At 31.5% G+C, this 19,105-nt stretch overlaps 3 protein-coding genes across 7 annotated transcripts in view; 2 read left to right on the top strand and 1 right to left on the bottom strand.

Annotated features, from left to right (window-relative positions):
- Positions 1-616: 616 nt before the first annotated feature.
- On the bottom strand, positions 617-12,601 carry LOC132708338 (UTP--glucose-1-phosphate uridylyltransferase). Of its 4 annotated transcripts, none has more exons than XM_060680616.1 (9): positions 12,470-12,573; positions 11,485-11,616; positions 8,282-8,454; positions 7,444-7,690; positions 6,267-6,505; positions 4,842-5,028; positions 4,644-4,782; positions 836-1,245; positions 617-782 (listed from the first exon to the last, which is right to left on the bottom strand). In XM_060680616.1, exons 2-9 carry the CDS (start codon positions 11,503-11,505, stop codon positions 675-677), a joined length of 1,524 nt encoding a protein of 507 aa, XP_060536599.1. In that variant the 5' UTR covers positions 11,506-11,616; positions 12,470-12,573; the 3' UTR covers positions 617-674. The 4 variants fall into 4 exon arrangements, with proteins under 4 accessions (XP_060536599.1, XP_060536600.1, XP_060536598.1 ...); XM_060680617.1 differs by lacking the exon at positions 11,485-11,616 and adding an exon at positions 12,040-12,093 and having other exon boundaries at positions 12,470-12,568; XM_060680615.1 differs by lacking the exon at positions 12,470-12,573 and adding an exon at positions 12,040-12,058.
- LOC132708342 (riboflavin kinase) lies at positions 12,100-13,323 on the top strand. Of its 2 annotated transcripts, XM_060680628.1 has the most exons (3): positions 12,100-12,259; positions 12,352-12,501; positions 12,574-13,323. In XM_060680628.1, exon 3 carries the CDS (start codon positions 12,628-12,630, stop codon positions 13,072-13,074), a length of 447 nt encoding a protein of 148 aa, XP_060536611.1. In that variant the 5' UTR covers positions 12,100-12,259; positions 12,352-12,501; positions 12,574-12,627; the 3' UTR covers positions 13,075-13,323. The 2 variants fall into 2 exon arrangements, with proteins under 2 accessions (XP_060536611.1, XP_060536610.1); XM_060680627.1 differs by having other exon boundaries at positions 12,100-12,501.
- Positions 13,324-14,788: 1,465 nt separating this feature from the next.
- LOC132708339 (steroid hormone receptor ERR2) overlaps positions 14,789-19,105 on the top strand; it is a 28,320-nt gene continuing 24,003 nt past the window's right edge. Inside the window, exon 1 of the mRNA XM_060680623.1 lies at positions 14,789-14,968. The gene's annotated coding sequence lies outside the window, so the exon portion shown is untranslated. The remainder of the gene's footprint in view (positions 14,969-19,105) is intronic.

The following is a 19,105-nucleotide window of genomic DNA, read 5'->3' as shown; positions in this document are numbered from 1 at the left end:
AAGAAGTCTAGATGCTCAAATTTTAATAAAGACCGTTAGGTAAACCCAAGTCTCACCGAGTCATTCCATTGTCTTGTCATTTATGTTAAATAGCGACAAAGTCTTTGTTTTGAATATATGGATCCTCATTTTATGAAATAAAAAATATTTTATTAATTTGCCAACTAGTTCTCTTTTTTATTTGGTTGCTTTATATATTTGGACAAGCAACTAGAAAACTGTACAACTGATAATGGGATATAAAAATGTATATGGTAGACTTTACTACGTGGAGCAGCAGGCATTGCAAGCAGGCAATCTTTAATGATGTTGGGTTGTGTAGCTAAATAGTGCAAATTATGTCTTCAGCCAAGGGGTGGATTATTTGAACACATCTTCTTAATATGGGCAATGAACAAAATAATATACAGTGTGTTGACCTTGTGCTAGACATAGAAATAATTTTATAGTTAAACCCTTATTCTAAGTCTCGGACATGATAACATCCACTTTTTCAAATTTAAAAAATAACTTTAATCTCTTGAAAAAGAAGATTATTTTGGTCTTTAAATTACTTATTGATGCTTCAATTTCTATAGGTATAAGGAAGAAAATATAATTAAATAAAACAGCACAATAATAATTCACAAAATTTAATGATTACAATTTTAATTGGAACCGATATAACAAAAAAATTAGTGGTCTAATATGCGAAGGTTTCCGGATACGATTTTGTTTTCTAAACACGCACCCGAAGGAATATCTATTCTATCTCCGTGATTGGCAATAATAATTACAGTACCCTAAAATTAAAATATTCAAGCAAGAACTAAAATAAAGGCGGCGATATAGATACCCTAAGCGTAATCCCTCTGCCGAAAGTAACATCTCCGGACACAGTCAAATGATCCAAGTCAATCATATCCGGTATGTTTTCGAATCTATACAAAAATTCTTTAACCTTGGCGAAGTGATTATCTCCGAGCTTGACTAGGGGTGTAGTAGGAAACATCCTCTGCGGTGACATCACCAGCGAACCGTTCTTGAGGTTGTACAGGTTGCTCATGACGAGTAACAGATCCGACGTTTTCTTTACCGGCAAGAAACGAGACCTGGGAACGTTCACACCGATACCTCCGTTGAACGATTTCATGGCTGCACCGACGGCAGTCTCCAGCTGAATAACGTTCAATCCATTCACCAGAGTCTTGTTGTTTACGATTATTTCGAGATTCAGGCTATCTTCTCTCAGAACTCGTTCAATGGCTGGAAAGAATATTGATGACTCATGTGCCACTGTTTTGAGATAAGGGACTAGTCTAATTCTTCAGTTATTTCGGCAAATTTTTTATGTTATTTGCTATGTAATAAAAACTCATTTAAATAAGGTATTAGTGTCGGGCAATTTGATATTAGGTATTTTCGCGGAGCGGATTGATAACGCATTCGGAATACGAGCCTGCGCAACAGTAAAATCTCACAGAAATATGTCGTGTCGCAAGAAATATTTTGTTAACCGATGGGAATCGAGCCTCTATCGACAGCTCCTACTCTGCTGGCTACACTGCGCAGTTTTGGGAACGCAACTGAATAGTATAATAATATGTAATTTTTCAAAGAAACTTCCACAAGCTACTGTAATACTATTTGCGAAACTTCTGGATTCTTCCGGCGTCAGTTGTTGCTGTTGAGTCGAACTTGCTAACGTTTCGCCAATCATCCTGTTGGCTTCTTCAGAGCTTCGATGAAACTAAGTTCTCAGGAGGAATCCAGAAGTTTCGTAAATAGTAATATAATAATAGGTATTTTCGCGGAGCGGATCCAAAAGGCATGCATGCACATTAGTAAGTTGGCTGTTCACAGAAAATTACGTATCTGGATTAAAAATTCTGTGTTCGCCCATGAAGGACCAAGTTCAACAGATTCTGAAATCTGTGCATTGATTTTTCGAATCGAATCAGTAGAAAAACACATTCTAACTCGACCAAAATTAAGGCAAGGCAAGAAGACTAATAAATAGTTCAGAAAATGTAAAATATATTCAATTTTAGATATTTTTACGTTATGCATGCAATCCAGAAAATTCAGATCCCAACCTGTTTCCGTTAAATGCTCCTTCAACTGGGAAGTTGAAGGAGCATTTGAAAATACTACAATTGAAATAACTACAAAATATTTTATTTGAATGCATTAGGTTACATTGAAAATCAATGGTCTTGTAAAACTTTTTTTCTTCTTCAATTGATTTTATTAGAAAATGCTATTTGCTTTCTACTTGTCAAATTCGTATCTAAACATTCAACTTTGCTGTACGTTCGCGGACGCCTAAATTGTTTCCACCATGAGCATGCGCGTTGGTAAATTCAATCACTTATTCTGGTTACATTTAGAATAGGTTCGGGATTGACTCCACGAAAATAGCTATTAGCAGCAATTAGATTTGTATACAGGATAATTCAAGAAACTTTTAAACTTAGGACTACTTCCGGAGATATTCGAGAAAACCAAAAATTGAAGATTTCGTTTTTATATTTTTTTCTACCGCAATTTGACGAGCCCAAAAACAAAAGTACATTTTCATAGCCACAGTAACTTGTGAAAGTTTCTTTGAAAATAAAAAAAACACTTGGTTTTACTATATTTAACTGATGCGCATAATTTATCATATTTTGCATCCTTGAACCAGAAACATATAAAAAATCATCTCAGTTCGTCCAATTTGAAAAAATAATGCCATAAGAAGAGTACATCCCAACTGATGTGTCAGATTGACAAAATGTCAGCAGTGCCGTTAGTTGTTGAACACTGGTAGATACTATTGGTTGATTTAACTGAACTTATTGGTTGAAACCGAGATATGAAATTAAATAGTGTGTAAATCTCATTTATTATTTGTTTTAGAAATGAAATGTTAAGTACAAAAATTATAGATAAGACTAAAAGAAAAAAATTAAAATTGTTTTCAAATATGCAGGGTTTACACTTTACATTTTTGACGCGATTTCCGAGAGCTGTAATTTTATGCCAACAATTTTATAAAGTAGTACAGTCATTTATCCTATATTTGTCTTAAAGTTAATTCGAACCGTTTATACAAATGGAAGACCCTGTATATCATTCTCCCATGAATTACTCCTATTAATGCTCTTTCGATTTTATTAAGCATTCTCCTAAACTTATGAGATACATTTTTATGAATAAAGCTCAGAAATTATGAGAAAATATCGAAATAAGTTAACAAAAATAAAAATAAATAGGTAAATTTTTAATTTTGAGAAAAAAATATATTCTTTCTTGCCATTAATTTAGAAATTCGTAATTTTATCTTAATCTTAAAGCCCAAAATATTATTGAACTATAAAATAATGTTTTTTAGATCGCGTCAAACCTGTCAATTTTCTATAAGTTTTCTCAATTAATTTGTTGTTACTTGTTTAACTTGTAACTCAACCATGAATTTTTTGAAGAAAGAAGCTACGAAAATTTACGAGGAACAGTATGCCGATAGAAGGCAGCCCTCTAAAACAACTCTTGAACATTTGAAGAATCGTTTTACTCGAACTGGAAGTTTTGCGTATGGAAAGAACAAAAGAGTCGCCAACCTGTCGATTGCGAGCTACCGGTAGCTCGCGGAGGCAATTCTGGTCGGTCTCACAACGAATTTAATTTTAATAATACAAACTGCAAAAATCAGAGAAGCTTCAAAATTCCACAAAAAAAATCTAATTGTCATAGGAATGTCATAGGGGTAGCTCACGGTTTATTAGAAAATTAACAAAGTAGCTCAACACATTTAAGAGGTTGGCGACCACTCTTGTAGTGAATGAGGAAAATTAATTTCAAGTATTACAGAGAAAATCCACAAATGTACGACAAATGTCCCAAAACTTAATAATTTCTAACTCAACAATCCAATGAAAATGATTATCAAATTAGAGCAATATTTTGTGAATGGGGGCACAAGAAAGAAGTTTTGAGCGAGATGATTTTTTTAATGAATCGACATTCCATAATGTTAACGTTGTAACGCCTTATTTTTTTGAAAATACAGTGAATACGCAAGTACACTGAGACTTTCTTCGAGCAGAGGTTGCAAAATATGTTAAGAGCCATTTCAAAAGAACTCCTGCACACCATACCAATCAAGTTCCAAGTTACTTAAATAATTTATTTCGTAAATAATGGCTACGAAAAGGTGGTCCGATTAGATAACCACCTAGATCCCCTGATGTAACAAAGATGGACTATTTTCTGTAGGGATATGTTAAAGACCAGGTGTATAAAACTGCTTCCACAACAAAAGACAATATCAAACAGAGGATAAGAGAAGCTTTTTAAAGTGTTAGTCATGAAATGAAATGAAATGCATATATATATATATATATATATATATATATATATATATATATATATATATATATATATATATATATATATTTGAACACCTGTACATGTAATCAAAATCTAAAATTTAACGAAACTTGCAAAGGAGTTATTTTTTCGATTAAATTATTAATTTTAAATTTCTAATTTTTAATTGTTCATATAAAAATGATTGTATATAAAATTATGTATTATAATTAATGTGGTGGTTGGAATCTTCTCCAGACACAGGTTCCAGTTTCCAGACATATTATTCGTATTGATTTTTTATTTTTACCTACCGGGTAATTTGATCCACAGATTGTTAGTGTTGAAAAAGTTAAATTTCTTAACCGATTTGAAATCGTCCACATGCTCTTTGGGTACTTGAGCTAACTCTAGCAGCCTTAATTTCTCTTCATATTGTATCAGAGTACCACCCTACACGAAATAATTAACCATTACTCATAAAACGCGGTTTACTTAATTAATGTACATACTTTAACGTCCGCTCTTGTTTTATCAGTAACTTCCATTACAAATTCGTGTTCCTTTTCTGTGGGGTTCATCAACAAATTCAAAATGTTTAGATCTACAGTTGCTCCTAAGTTATCGATGTTGGATATAAAACAATAATCCCGTCCTTCTTGAATAAACTTTGTAAGTAACCCTGAACTCTGGAAACTCCTAAAATATACTTCAAACTTCAAACAATGCATAATAATTGCAATATACTATATATCCGGGGTTGTCTGCAAATAGCGTAAAATAACTAATTAACTAAAGAAAAATATAATTGAAAAAAAGTTCTATGTTTTTTTCAATTACTTTTTCTACCGTATTTTCTTTATTTTTCAAGAGGTGGTTAACTAAAACTATAATAACATGGGTGCCTCAACGATAACACTGAGACGGGTTATATGGAAGTGCCTGAAGCTGATTCTTTCTTATGAATATTAAGAATTATTCTTCGATCTTAGACAGTTATTAATTACGTGATTACGCGAATAGACACCCTAGATTAAACTTCTAGTGTATCAAGGATATACCGAGACTATAAGAAATGATACGCTGGTGTCATATTTGTCAAAGAGTTTCGTGTTGCGATGTACTAATATAAGCACTAAGCACCTGTAGCGAGGCGCGAACAATGAACAACATTAACAATATCAACATTCGATGTAACCCTTTTAGATTGCGTAGGCTTGCTCAATATAGTTTAATAAATGCAAATAAGTAATCAAGAAGGCAGGTGTCAATAAATAAATAGTCAGAAGTTATGACATGAGGCGATTAAAAATGTTGTTTCCTTTTTCGCGGGAAATACAATAAAGTAGTTAATTATGTGAAAAGTTTGTTTATTCACAACGACTACCACTAATAATAGTAAGCAAATTAATAAATAAAATTAAAGTATAATTAAAATTATTTGATATTTTTTGTATTCATTCAACTATTTTCTCAAGATAGGTAAAATCGATTTGAGGAGTTTTGCACCTTTTTGTTTATTGCTTCATACTCTCAAATCTAAATCAAAATCTAAAACATCAACAAAATGTAGCAGAGTTTAGGAAATTCTTACCAATATTGAAACAAGATACAAGAGTCACATTTAACGGAACACTTTATAGGTAGTTAATATGTTAAAACTAACCAAAACCAAGGACCTTTCTAACAAAACTGAAAATATGGTTTAGATTTCTTAATATAAACCATCACAATCAAGCCCAGTTAGGATACTTGACCTAAACGCCCATATACCCTAAACACTCTGAGCCACCGTAGGAATACCGTAACACTTTTGATATCAATTCCTTAAAATGTCGTAACTTTGTTGCTTCCAAGGTGCAAAGTACTTGGTGAATGGTAAGCGGCTATATTATTGTCGAAATTTAAAATGACTTAATCGATATACTTACTCTTACCTGTAAAAATCGCCGTGACCGGGAGGAAACCACGCTTCTATATTCTTATGAACTTCACAATTTTTGGCCACAGGCATTAGAGTGTCCCTGTTAATACGCGGATAACAGGATTGATTGAAAGTGTGAATCTGAATTTGCAAATTTTTGTACTTCCTTACAACCTTTTCCGTATCTTCGTCCGTGTTGAACGAATTCATCAGGACCAGCGGCACATTTACCTTATAAGTTTTGTTTAAGTGCTTAAAGAAAAATGAAAGTCAGGATTCACACATAAGAGTTGTTTATATGTAATAAGGCCAGTTAGTTTTGGTTAAGTTTAGGAGACTTATGATATACAGGGTATGTCATAAGTCTCTCAGAGACGGAGTTTGGCATACCATACTTTTTTTACGACTGTACATTCATTGAATGACGTGTGATGTGATCATGAGAACTGACAAACGTTAAAATATCATCAGTGCCCGACGACAGTGTTTGGTGAACATCTGTTAAAATGACATATTTATTTTAGAGTAGTGAGTAGAAAAAAGTAATTCGGGTGTCGCGCTTTTGCCACAAATCACAAAACTAGTCAATCCTATAATGTCAAACCTTACGTCTATTTCACTCCTAAATTTTTTTCAAGAGCTACAAATGGTTGTTGCTACAAAATCACTAATTTATTGTTTTCAATACAGAAAACACTAAAAAGTTATCTCTTCCATCTATCGGCGTCGTTTTTGTTTCTAAATTATTTTAGACAATATGCATGCTGTAAAGCATATCGGATCAAATTGCCGATACCTCCGGATGTTAAAAATTGAAAATATGATAAGGGCAATCCAATTTTAACTAACTTAGATGTTTTCTTTTTGTTAATAATGACTAAAAATTGTTTGAAGTCAGTGCCAGTTTATTTATAAACAAAGTGTCACATACCAGATAAATTGACTAAATAGCTACGTTTTAGTATTTAGTCCACCTATTATTACTGAGAACTCATTTATCCAAATTAACATAAAATAGTTCAAGAAAGTATTTTTCAACTATATGGTAACACTGGGTTGTTATAGGAATGGCAGATAACAGTCTGTCAAAATAAGAAATTCCGTGGCGACCATACTCGTCCTGCTGGGCGGGATAAGGTAACAAAAAATGGTGTATATTTTATCCAAATTCGAACACATATGTTGCTTACCTCGATTTGTTGTACCGTCAAATCTAGGAATGTCAGGTTGTTTCTAACATTAATTACAGATTTCGGACCGTGACAACCCATAGATGTACCTAAACCACCATTTAACTTTACCACAACGAGTTTATTGAGCATTACGTGCAAAATATCGGCTGTAGGAGTCTCGAGGGAGCCGTAATCTTTGATGGCATCTTGCGGCAATTTTTCTATTTTATTCCAATCAACAGAGGGACCACTTTCCTGTAAGAACCTGCAAAATGAGTTGAATATACTTAATTCATTTTGATCGGATTTTTTATTTGATTATTAATATATTCCATATTTAGAAAACCAAGAAATACACCTCAGTTTACTACTATTACCAACTCACGTCCACTTATGCTTCCTTGCTGAGAGCACCGAAAGTTAACAAAAATTAGAAGGGACACTCAGTTTCTCAATTGTTGCGATGACATAAAAATATTTTCATGACTTCAAAATCTGATTCAGTTTTGAAATTTTTCAAATTTCACTCTATTTACTCAACAAAAAATAGTGGTGTAACAATTTTTTTCTTTCTGATGCAAAATAAAAAAAGAGGAAATGATTTTTAATGCTGGAAACCATAATATTTTCGGTGACTTTAAAGATAGAGTAACAATTTTTTTCCTCAGAACACAGAAACTTAAAAACTGAAAATATTGTCGTTACCTAGAATATTTATCGATAAATTTCCTAATATTTTGCTGGGTTTAGTCAAGTTCTTATCAGATGTGAACAAAAAATTTGTTTGAATAAAGACACAAAACTATGACATACGCCGCGAAAATACTAACAGTTCTTTATATAGCTTATCACACACCTTTCAAACAAATTGGTAAACCCTTGAAATTCTTTTTGAACGCGATCTTTGTGCATAGGCGATGCAGTATCTAGAAGTTTGTCGAGTTCCTTTTGTAGGAGCAAAAGGGCGTCCCTTTTGGTCGCTTCGAGAAACTGTTTGGAGTCGCTGCCGCTTCTCGCATGACCTTTGACCTAATTTCAAAATACGTTGATTTTTAGAAATAGGGAAAAATATACATGCGCATGTGCGTTTGGTATACCTATTGCTAATATCAGAGATTTTTCAAAAATTCTTTAACAGATTGTTTATATAGGCTCCAATTAAGCAATAATCCCTGTGATATTTTATATCACTCAGAGAGTAAACGTTTTGTATGAAAATTGATAAAAAAAACCTATTAGCAACAGCAATAAATACTTTTGGCTGCATAATTTCATTAATTTCGTTCTTTTTTGGTGAAAGAGGCAAAATGGACCACTTTTGTCCAATGCACGCTGCGAATGAAATTTCTCTCAGTATACATGCAGGATACACCAATAAAGGTGAGTTGGTCACTTTTGTTAGTTATTATCTTTTCAATTATTTTTTTTTAATTAATGAATGAGGCGGATGAATTTTCTCGAGCGTTCTGTAAATTCAGAAGGATTAACAATAAAGCAAAGTTTGACAAATTTTTGGAAACGTGTTGGATCAAAGTAGCAAAACGTCCAAGTATCATCCAATCACACATTAACAATGACACAAATCAAATCGTGTTGTCAAGACGTTTTTCCATATTTTTCCTTTTTAGCTTTTTTCAATTTTTTTAGTTTTTATCAATTTTCATTAAAAAAAATACCTTCTTAGTGATAAAGTAAAATTTGTGTGTTTTTATTTGGATTTTCAGTTCTATATCCCTGTCCAGCGTCCCTATCGCTCAGCTGTTCTGAATGATCTATTTGTTAATGACAAAGTTTTAAAGCAGTGCACTCGGATTATTATTAACTGGGACTAATATAAATAAATAAAAGAATTTTTTAGACATCCCTAATCACTAGACACAAAGGACTTAAGGTGTCACATACATATATGACCTACATGCCAATGTGCTCTTTGCACAAACCGGCATGATTGGGTGTCAAACATAGTGATTCATAAAAATATTATAAATTCAAACCAACCACTTAATCCAAAAGTAATTTATTTAAGTCGTCCAAGCGCTAACCATCGCGTTCTAACATTTTTGTCACTAATTTTAGTTGATTTAATTATATTTAGTGAATTTTCGTTGTTAACATTTCAAAATGAGTTATTAAAAGTGTAATTAAATATTTTTTGATTTAATCCTACCGATCATAAAGCCAATAAGCTGACAAACGAAATGTGCCCCAATTTCTTCTTATACATTAAGTAAATTAAAGCAGAGATCTTCCTGGTACCTTGTTTGGAAAAAAAACTAAGATATATAGGCAACAATGCTCGTGATTTTGGATAACATGTCTATATAAATCAAGGGTACTGCAATGAATTAATGGCTAATGATTTATAATTAAGACTTTGATACATTTGATTAGTCTCTTAAAATACGGAGCCTGTAGGGACAATTTTTATTTCGTCGACCATGCGATATCATAGAAGAAAGTTTATACAGTGCGAGGAAACTCAAGCACTATCGCTTTTAAATAATTGAAGCTACAAGGTTAGTTAATTTATTGAACTACTAGTTTTTTTTATTAGGCGACTAAAGTGGCTTTAACAGAAAATAAATTAAATATCGTCTTTCTAACACCCTGTATATTTATTCGCTAATGTTTATTCTTTATGCAATTTTTAACAGAGCTCTAGGCTAGTTTATTATCATTAAATCTGCTGCTACAATATAAATTAGTAAATTAGTAATAGTAAAGAAAACTATGGATTAATATCAACAATGTGAAGGTGAAGCATAATAAATATTTTTCGCTATAAATACTAAGAATATTTGACTGTATTATCGCGTGTTAAAAAATGTATGATATATTTAAGTATCGTATGCTCCGCATATAAAATGAAAACAAATTTTCAATAAAAGTTATTTGATTCCTTAATATACGCAAATTACGTTAATACCCGTAACAGTTATAATACCAAGAGTTCAAATGAAATTACGCGCAAAAGTCATGATCAGACTAGTGACTATACATTTTTGTCACGCAATCACGTTCGAAAATGCTTTGGCACTTGACAATATCTCGTACGTTGTGGTATCATGCTTGTTTCTGATCGATCGTTGTAGGACATTATTAGTAAAACTAGTCGTGAGAGTTTGTATAATTAGTAGTTTTCCAGAAATTAATTATTTTGTGTTCAAATGAGTTCCAATAAAAAGTTCATTGTCATCATGTTTGAATTCGTAAGAAGCTGAAATTTTGGGGGTTAAGAGGGTTGAATAATATAGAGCTTAATTGCTATTTACTGTATTATTAAACAGAAAATACTGGTTTTTATCAACTATTCTGGAAGACAAATAAAAATATTATATTTAGCATGCTATGTTACTATACCTAAATGGTGGTTTCCTAAATAAAATCAAGTTTTTCAAAAAATCACATTATTTTAGTATACATGTATACATTTGCAAGTAAGTAAATATTTAATAATGTTTAAACTGGAATATGATTATTAGAATATTGGGATTCCATTTCAATAATTTAATTGCGACAGTTTTCGAAAACCAAAAAAAAGTAGAGTGCATGATGATGTTTTTCAACTCAATTTGTTTTTTAAAGATTTAGGTTTGTTGAAAAGTCCAATGCTCAAGAGTTAACAATATATAATAAACAAAATGCTTGATCTGAATTTAACTTGTTTTTTAAATCTCTATGTTCTCAAGGTATGACAGACAAATAAAAATAGCCACTCTGTATATATCAATGAGAATAACGCGACCACGGTATATTTCCGAAAAAATGCCTATAGGTAAGTTATTGGTATAATAAATAGCGATTTTATCAGCACCCACCGATTAAACACAAATAATTAACACGTACCTATTTGCGAATATTGAGATTACTAACAGAAATTGCACATAGAAATTACAATTATTTTGCGACGTATGAGTATATTTATCGCAGCAACATTGAACAAATATTTTATTGATATAGTTTATAATAGTAATGTGCATCGAGAGAATGGCAGAATTATCACATCCCTGTCGAAAAATATCACCTACTTACTCCTGAAAATATTCACAAAATACGTACTCGTTCTAGTAAAGTTGCCATTGCGGGTTTCGGTCCACTATGTAGCCACTATTACGTACATCAACAAAAGTGATACTGGCAGAAGCGTGGAATATTTACGATATTAAGCTACTTATGATAAGGCTCTGATGGCTGCCGAAACAATATAAAACATAAATATTCAACTAATCGTATTGTATATCAACAAAAAAATTCTAAACCACGTAAAAACCTTCACGAGATGGAACCGGTATCGTTTATTTAGTTTTTTAAAGATAATTAGGAATAAAACAACCCTGCCAAAAACACAATTGCATAGGAATTGCCCTAAAATGTAATGTAATATTTCTGATCCCCCATCCTCTACAGCAAATAATTCAATCCAACATTTGTACCTTTTTCCTTACTAGTAGTGATGATTATTTATGCAAAACAATATTTATCTTACATTTACGAAATTTCTAAGTTACACCAAAAAAAAACAACATACGATTTTACAAATTACTGTTATAGACATTTACGTAATTTTGATGTGAAGAAAAAAAAATGGATATGAACAAAACTACAATTACCTACCTATCATGTTTTCATACACTATAAACAAGTTGTCTTTCCTCGAATCCTGGTGCTCTGAAAGTTCCAAAATAACAGAAATGCCGCAAATTTCATTCTCTTAATTGAGACAATTATCATCAACAGCTTATTCAAAAGACCAGATTTTTAGACAAATATTGGATTTTTCATTGAAATTATGGAACAAAATTATTAAATAAAATCCAGAAAATTAGATAAGCAGGTACGTATTTTTGTTATCGAAAGGATAACATCTTTATTAGGGGGAATTGTTTCATAAAATAACCACTATCGTTATAACAATTACGTATTCAGACCAACCGGTGAGCTGCAGAGGTCATCAGAAGGACGTAAATGCGATTTGCCTTATAGTTAAATGATAACCTCTGCCTTAATAAGATAGTTTTGCTTTAATAAAAGTTATATCACTTACGTTCTTATCAGCGACGCCAAGCATTTTTGAGGGTAAGTATTTTTTATCAATCACACAACTTGGTGCATAAACTGTATATGCAAATATCTTGGCCGGTATTGTAGGTTACGGCAGCGCAGGCGTCTAAACACGCAGTTATTTTTTTTGCAATAAAAGCAATGACAAGTAAGAACTTTCCTACATTCGTTAAAGGGGAGGTCGTGAAAGGATTCGGCAGAGGATCTAAACAATTAGGCATCCCTACGGCAAATTTTTCTGTTGAAGTAGTCAATAGCCTCGCTGACGATCTGCCGACCGGAGTTTACTATGGCTTTGCGAAAGTCGAATCCGACGAAGTACAAAAAATGGTTATGAGTATCGGATGGAATCCGTTCTTTAAAAATAACCAAAAGTCAATGGAAACACATATCATTCACAATTATGATGACGACTTCTATGGAAAGCAATTAAGTGTCGTAATTCTAGGTTATTTACGACCAGAGAGAGACTTTGGTTCCTTAGACGAACTGATTAAAGCGATCCAGAACGATATTACTGACGCCGAATCAAAATTGGAAGAACCTAATAATAAACAATTTTTAACCCATGCCTTCTTCAACAATTAGATATTCAAATGCCCTTGGATAAAAAATTGTGTGTTTTGTTTAATAGACTTTCAAATCCCTTCTTTCTGGAATGAGTTGCTTCAAAGAGGCAATTTAAACTTTGAACTTTTGAAAGTTAAATTTAAGATTTTATAATACATCTGTGACGTCATTTCTATCTAATCTAAAACAGGGTTTGGTTAGTTTTTCATTTTATTTCTAAAGAAAATGTTTAGATCTTAATAATAAATTTCAGTACATGTGGAATAATCCGTTTTTCCATCCATCTGCATTAATAAGAAGATCGTAAATTTGGTGACGTTCGACTGCGGCAGCGAACAGGAGTTAAATGTTAGACTGTGATCCGTTATTGCCAAATGGTAGCTTGACCTGTTTCAAACCATTCTATTAACTCAACAATAGAAATACGGAAACTAACCAAATATTTGCTTATTTCCACACAAAAGCATTTGGTTAGTTTTTGTTATTGTGTTGTTGACTTCAGTTTTCAGTCAAACATTTAACAAGTCTCGGCTACTTTTCTTGGGAATAGGAATTATAGCTTTGTGAAAACGGGTGGTTCTGTTAAAATAACCGGTTTGTAAAAAGTCTTTGCCATCTGCTTTTTTCGCAAGCTAGCCTTTTGGTCTGGAAGACATATATATATATATATATATATATATATATATATATATATATATATATATATATATATATATATATATATATATATATATATATGATGACACTATATTCCGGGATATCATCCGTTCGCTCGTTGTTCGAAGTGTTTTCGGAGCGCGAGCATTGAAGATGCCAAGTGAGATTTTGGCGAAACGTCTGCAGGATTCCAGTCGGATGCAGGATTCCAGTCGGAGTTCAACGAGCGAACGGATGATATCCCGGAATATAGTGTCATCACATTTTTCCATCCGTGAATCAATACGTGAGAATATATATATATATATATATATATATATATATATATATATATATATATATATATATAAACACTGATAAGTGTAACGGGAGGTTCATAAAGCGATTTTATAAAGAGGTTTGAAGGTTATGTTTTTATTTCCGTAGCAGTTTGATATAATTGTTCATTTTAATAAAATATGCTAACTTATATTACGTAAACGTAACATTCGATCATAGTAGTGCAACGGAAATACTATCTACGAGTGGGATAAGTTACCAGCAACGATCTTTTTGCATTCCTGTTAAGATGTCATCTGGCGAATTCACCAAAAAGCTACTGGATTGAGCCTTCAGCAATCAAGATCATTTCAGTAATAATAAAATGTATGAGTGTCGATATAATACAATTGAGCTTTGTTTCAATCATAATATTGTAACATAAATTATAAAGAATTTTTTTTGTAACATTGTGTATCCTAATCAGGAGTTGCACAGCGCTAATAGAAAGTAACTATTTTGTTTCGTTACCATCCTTGGGAAGGTTGTAAAGATACATAAACAATTTTTAACAATTAATAACAGAGTATTAAGCAAATCTATAAACGCAAATAATCCTTATGTGTACATTAAACACTCAATCTTATTTATTTGGTATCTTGATTAATGATTTTTTAATGAATGCCGAATACTGGGCGAATGATCTTGGTAGCTTAGCCCATCTGAGCGGATGTAGTACTTTTCTTTATTTTAATCCATGGTCTTAGACGATAAAAAACTGACCTAACACTAACCTTGGTATTTTGTAGAGAGCGCTGGTGGAAGGTGAATTTTATTTTTGTTATGGTTTGATGGTACATTTTGGTAGACTTTGGTTTGTATGTGTTATGGTATTCATTAAAGATGTTAAAAGTTTGGTGTTAGTGTTTGATGTTGGATTTATATTCGAAAATCATTAAAATATGTGAGATTAATACTGTTTGGATATAAATTGAAGGTAAGTGGCGAATAGATCATTATGACAATAGAGGTAAGATGCTTATTGTTTGTTGCCTTTAAAGTGGTGTAAGCTGAAAGCGGTGCATTCTATTTTAGAGTAATTAGAAACCAATGGCTGTTTGAGAAATACCAAACCGGGTTTTTGGTGTTATATTTTAATTTAAATAGACAGTATAACATGAATTAATGCGGCTAAAATTTTATCTGAACAACCTCACTATCTATCTATTTCGTCTTGACTAATTTTTCGTTTGTTTTATAAGCTCCAGTGAAAACTGATCATTTATTTTCTCAACTTCGATTTCGTTCAAGGTCGTAGGTATAAAATTAGTTCATTACCCAAATTGTCAAATCAGGTGAGACTGTTCCACAATTTTCTGGCAAGAAAAATGCATTACCCAACCAATGGCATACCTTTTGTTATATTTGTGCAAGGATTTAACTTTTTGATATTGCCTTAACCAAGACTATTTTATAAATAAACGACTATAATATTAATAAACTTTAATTCCCTAATTTCCTATGAAAATATTCAGCTTCTGCAGATGAATTTATGTAAAATATTTTACGAATCTTCGGGAAATCCAAATCCGACACCAAAGTAGTGGTGGCACTGCGCTATTGTGAGTTTTGCATTTTAGTGATAACTCCTTGTTTACCATAATGAATTTTTTTGTTGTGGACATATTAGATTTTTGAGCTTTTAAATTGGTTGAGTTTTTTAGGTGGAATCGATTTTAGAAGGTCTAATTATAATATCTATTTGAAATTTGATTATATAGTTTTCAAAATTTTATGGCAAAGTGTGCATTCAATATTTCTTCGGAATTTAGAATCAGACATACTAAGTTTAATATAATTATAGGTATAATAATATAATTGTTATTGAAATCCTTTAAATGGTACCAAATTTTTTCTCTATTTGACTCTATCAACTGAATTATTTTTTTTTAGTTACAGTTACAGTTTTAGTATACGTAACAGAATGTTTTAGTTTTGATTAAAAGGACGATTTATTTTCAAAAGAGATCCTTTCTATCATGTATCAATAATACCGTGAGGAATGCCTTATTGTAAAATCTATCTTATTAATACGCCTGCTATTTAATATAATGAGAGTGTTATTATGGTATTTTGCGGGGCCGATGTTTTAGTTAGTACTCTGGTTATATTAAAAAGCCTGGGCATATTTTGATAAGACTAATTTTTCAATACACTCAATTATTTTTTGATTTTTGAAATATTTTTCTATTTTCTTTAAAGCGATGTAGTAACATGCGAATAAGTAGTTTGGTAATTATTTAATATCGTCAATATTAGTTTGGTCTTATGTTTTATATGTCATATTTCAGCTTAAAGTTGTTGTAAATCTTGTAAAAATTTCTTATAAAGACGCACATACTTAACTTCGTTTATTTCAAATTGTGTAGTCAAAAATCGGATATAATTTCATAAAATTCACGTGGAAAACGTTCGTATTAATAGTTTTTATTCTATTCGAATAAATTTGGGCTTGTTCAAAATTCCCTTTGGCCTGTTCCAAAAATAATTTCGAAGGTGCTGGTTAGTTTTTATTTTAGTCTGTAGATCGCGCCCTCCATAAGCAATTGTTTTTTACAGCTTCAAAAAAAGTAATAGTGAAAAGTTTTTGCGATTGATTTGATTTAGGGTAGATTTTATGAGTATAGCTAATTTGCAATACTGAGAATCGTCGGGCAATGGTTCTTCTTCAGTGTTAATTTTTTTATTAAAATATTAAATTTTTTTCACACAATAATTTTTTCATAGTTGGTTCAAGTTCGTGTATTATCGGCATCGGCCTCTATATCTTTAAAAGCTATGTGATTATTACAGTAATATATTATAAAACAAAAATGATGAAACATCGATTTTAAATTGTTTAAATCATTTTTCAAAGTTTATTTTTTATCAATAACAAATAGAATAGCTCATCGGAAAATGAAGCATTAGTGATCAATGGCAGCGGAGATGGAGTTTTTGTTTAAATTATTGTAGCTTTGTTTATGAAGCTACGCTTCGTTTAGTACGAGGGACCATATTACATAGTGGTAAAAAGTGGTTGAAGACTGTCCCAAATAAATAAATAATCTTTTCCCCCGAAAATGTATGACATTTTTTAAAATGTCATATGCTACAATGCTACATATAAGAGAATTATAAGAGTATATTATGTAATAACCTTGTCTTGTGTTTTTAAATACATACAAACGTCAAAATTCCATTAGTGTTTAAAATCAAGAGGGTGAACTTCCTTTATATTGTCTAACCCAACAAACGGTATATAGTTTTCCCTTATTGACATAAACGTTAAATTTTATTTACGTAATTATTTTTTAAACAATCTATAGGGACACAAGTTGCTTATAATAAAATAAATATTAAATAAAATTAAATAAAATTAAATGCAAACATATAGATTATGAATATACAGGGTGTTTCATAATAAGATGCTGATCCTTAATCCTTTTATGATGTTAAGAAAAAATTTTTTATCAATGTAGATCCGCTTTATTTTTTATATACAGGACTGTTAAATAAAAAAACGAGTTTTCTCTATTTTCATTGTATTAGATATTTTATTGAAATTTGTATAGACTGTTCGATTTAAAATTCCAATGTTGACACAAGTTGCTTATAATAAAATAAATATTAAAAAAATTTAATAAAATAAAATGCAAACATGTAGATTATGAATATACAGGGTGTTTCATAATAAGATGCTGATCCCTAATCCTTTTATGTAGATCCGCTTTATTTTTTATATACGGGACTTTTAAATAAAAAAACGGGTTTTCTCTATTTTCATTGCAACTGCTTTAGATATTTTATTGAAATTTGTATTTACTGTTCGATTTAAAATTCCAATGTTGCCAAAAGTTAAGGGTAGACGTGCCCAAGATGTAAATGCAAAAATATAGATTATGACTAGAGGTTGTTTTATAATAAGGTGCTGTTCCTTAATCATTTGATGATTTTATGAAAACAGAGTTAATATCAATTTAGGTCCGCAAGTGCTTTATTTTTTATATACATTGTGTTTTTTCAAAAATAAATTACATTTTTAAAATCGCGATTCATTTTTTAGTGGAAATGATCTCTTGACTTTATGTCGTCCGATGACGATAAAAATAAATAAAAATCTTATTTAATCATTAGAATTTAACTAAAAGTTAAATAAATCGTAATTGGATCCTTTTCGCACCGTGTAAACTTTTTTCAAGTTCATGCGGTTCATTTGAGGTGTACCGTATCCCAGCGCCACCGGCCGCTATTTCTATACACTGTGGGCCTCTACCAAAGTAATCACTAAAATATCAAAGGTAGTTTCAATAATTTTTTTTTATATTTTCAATAACCTGTATATTAAAAAAAAAAGCGGACCTACATTGATAGAAACTTTTTTCTTAAAATCATCAATTAAGAACCAACCCTTAAGGATAAGCATCTTCTTATGAAACTTCTTGTATACGAAATTCTGCCTCTAAAATGTCTGCTTGAATCAAGCTGTCTACTTATCAGGTCACAATAAATTTCTGACAAATAAAGACCAAAACTTAGATCTCTGAAATTGCAGACATTTCAGAAACAGTAACTGGTGAACGAATGGTTGTATTTATATAGATATATCAGTTGGAAAATTGACGCTTGCAAGTGGGGGTCGGATTAGCGAAAAACTAACCAAAACTACTTTAGGATGCTCGGTACATGTTTATTTTTTATTGCACCAGCACGTGGTGTCCGATCGGCACACACATGCGAATGTGGACAAAACCTCGAATTAAAAAACAGGTAAAATGCGGACAAAAGGTAGATAAAAAACAACCATACCGTTCAAAGCAATAAAAAAAACAATTGTTCACTTTTATTGCACTCGATGTGCAGTGTATCGTAACAAAGAAGCAAAGCAAAGTTATTCATAATGGCTACATTTTGTTTCCCTAATAACAATGAATTCAAATGGGTACCCCCCCCAACCACCATCCAGGATTAATAATTTTCAATTTTAGTTTTTGTGGTATTTACTAAACTCCACTTTGAGAGCATAAACATTTTCTAGCATTGGATTCTCTGAAGCTATTAACGTCTTTACTTTCGTGAGCTCATGAGCTCTGTG

The sequence above is a fragment of the Cylas formicarius genome, unplaced genomic scaffold (genome assembly GCF_029955315.1).
Source record: "Cylas formicarius isolate icCylForm1 unplaced genomic scaffold, icCylForm1.1 PGA_scaffold_10__41_contigs__length_53128322, whole genome shotgun sequence".
Lineage (NCBI taxonomy): Eukaryota > Metazoa > Arthropoda > Insecta > Coleoptera > Brentidae > Cylas > Cylas formicarius.
This window is presented reverse-complemented; position numbering and strand designations above follow the sequence as displayed.

What these genes read in the sequence shown, in the direction of transcription:
- LOC132708338 (XM_060680614.1), bottom strand. Translation starts at nt 12,493, where the DNA reads ATGCTTGGCGTCGCTGATAAGAAC. An exon ending in AAACAAGAGCGGACGTTAAA is followed by an intron (nt 4,783 to 4,841) that starts GTATGTACATTA and finishes TATTTCGTGTAG; the next exon opens with GGTGGTACTCTGATACAATA. An exon ending in TCTGTGGATCAAATTACCCG is followed by an intron (nt 1,246 to 4,643) that starts GTAGGTAAAAAT and finishes TATTCTTTCCAG; the next exon opens with CCATTGAACGAGTTCTGAGA.
- LOC132708342 (XM_060680628.1), top strand. Translation starts at nt 12,628, where the DNA reads ATGACAAGTAAGAACTTTCCTACATTCGTTAAAGGGGAGGTCGTGAAA.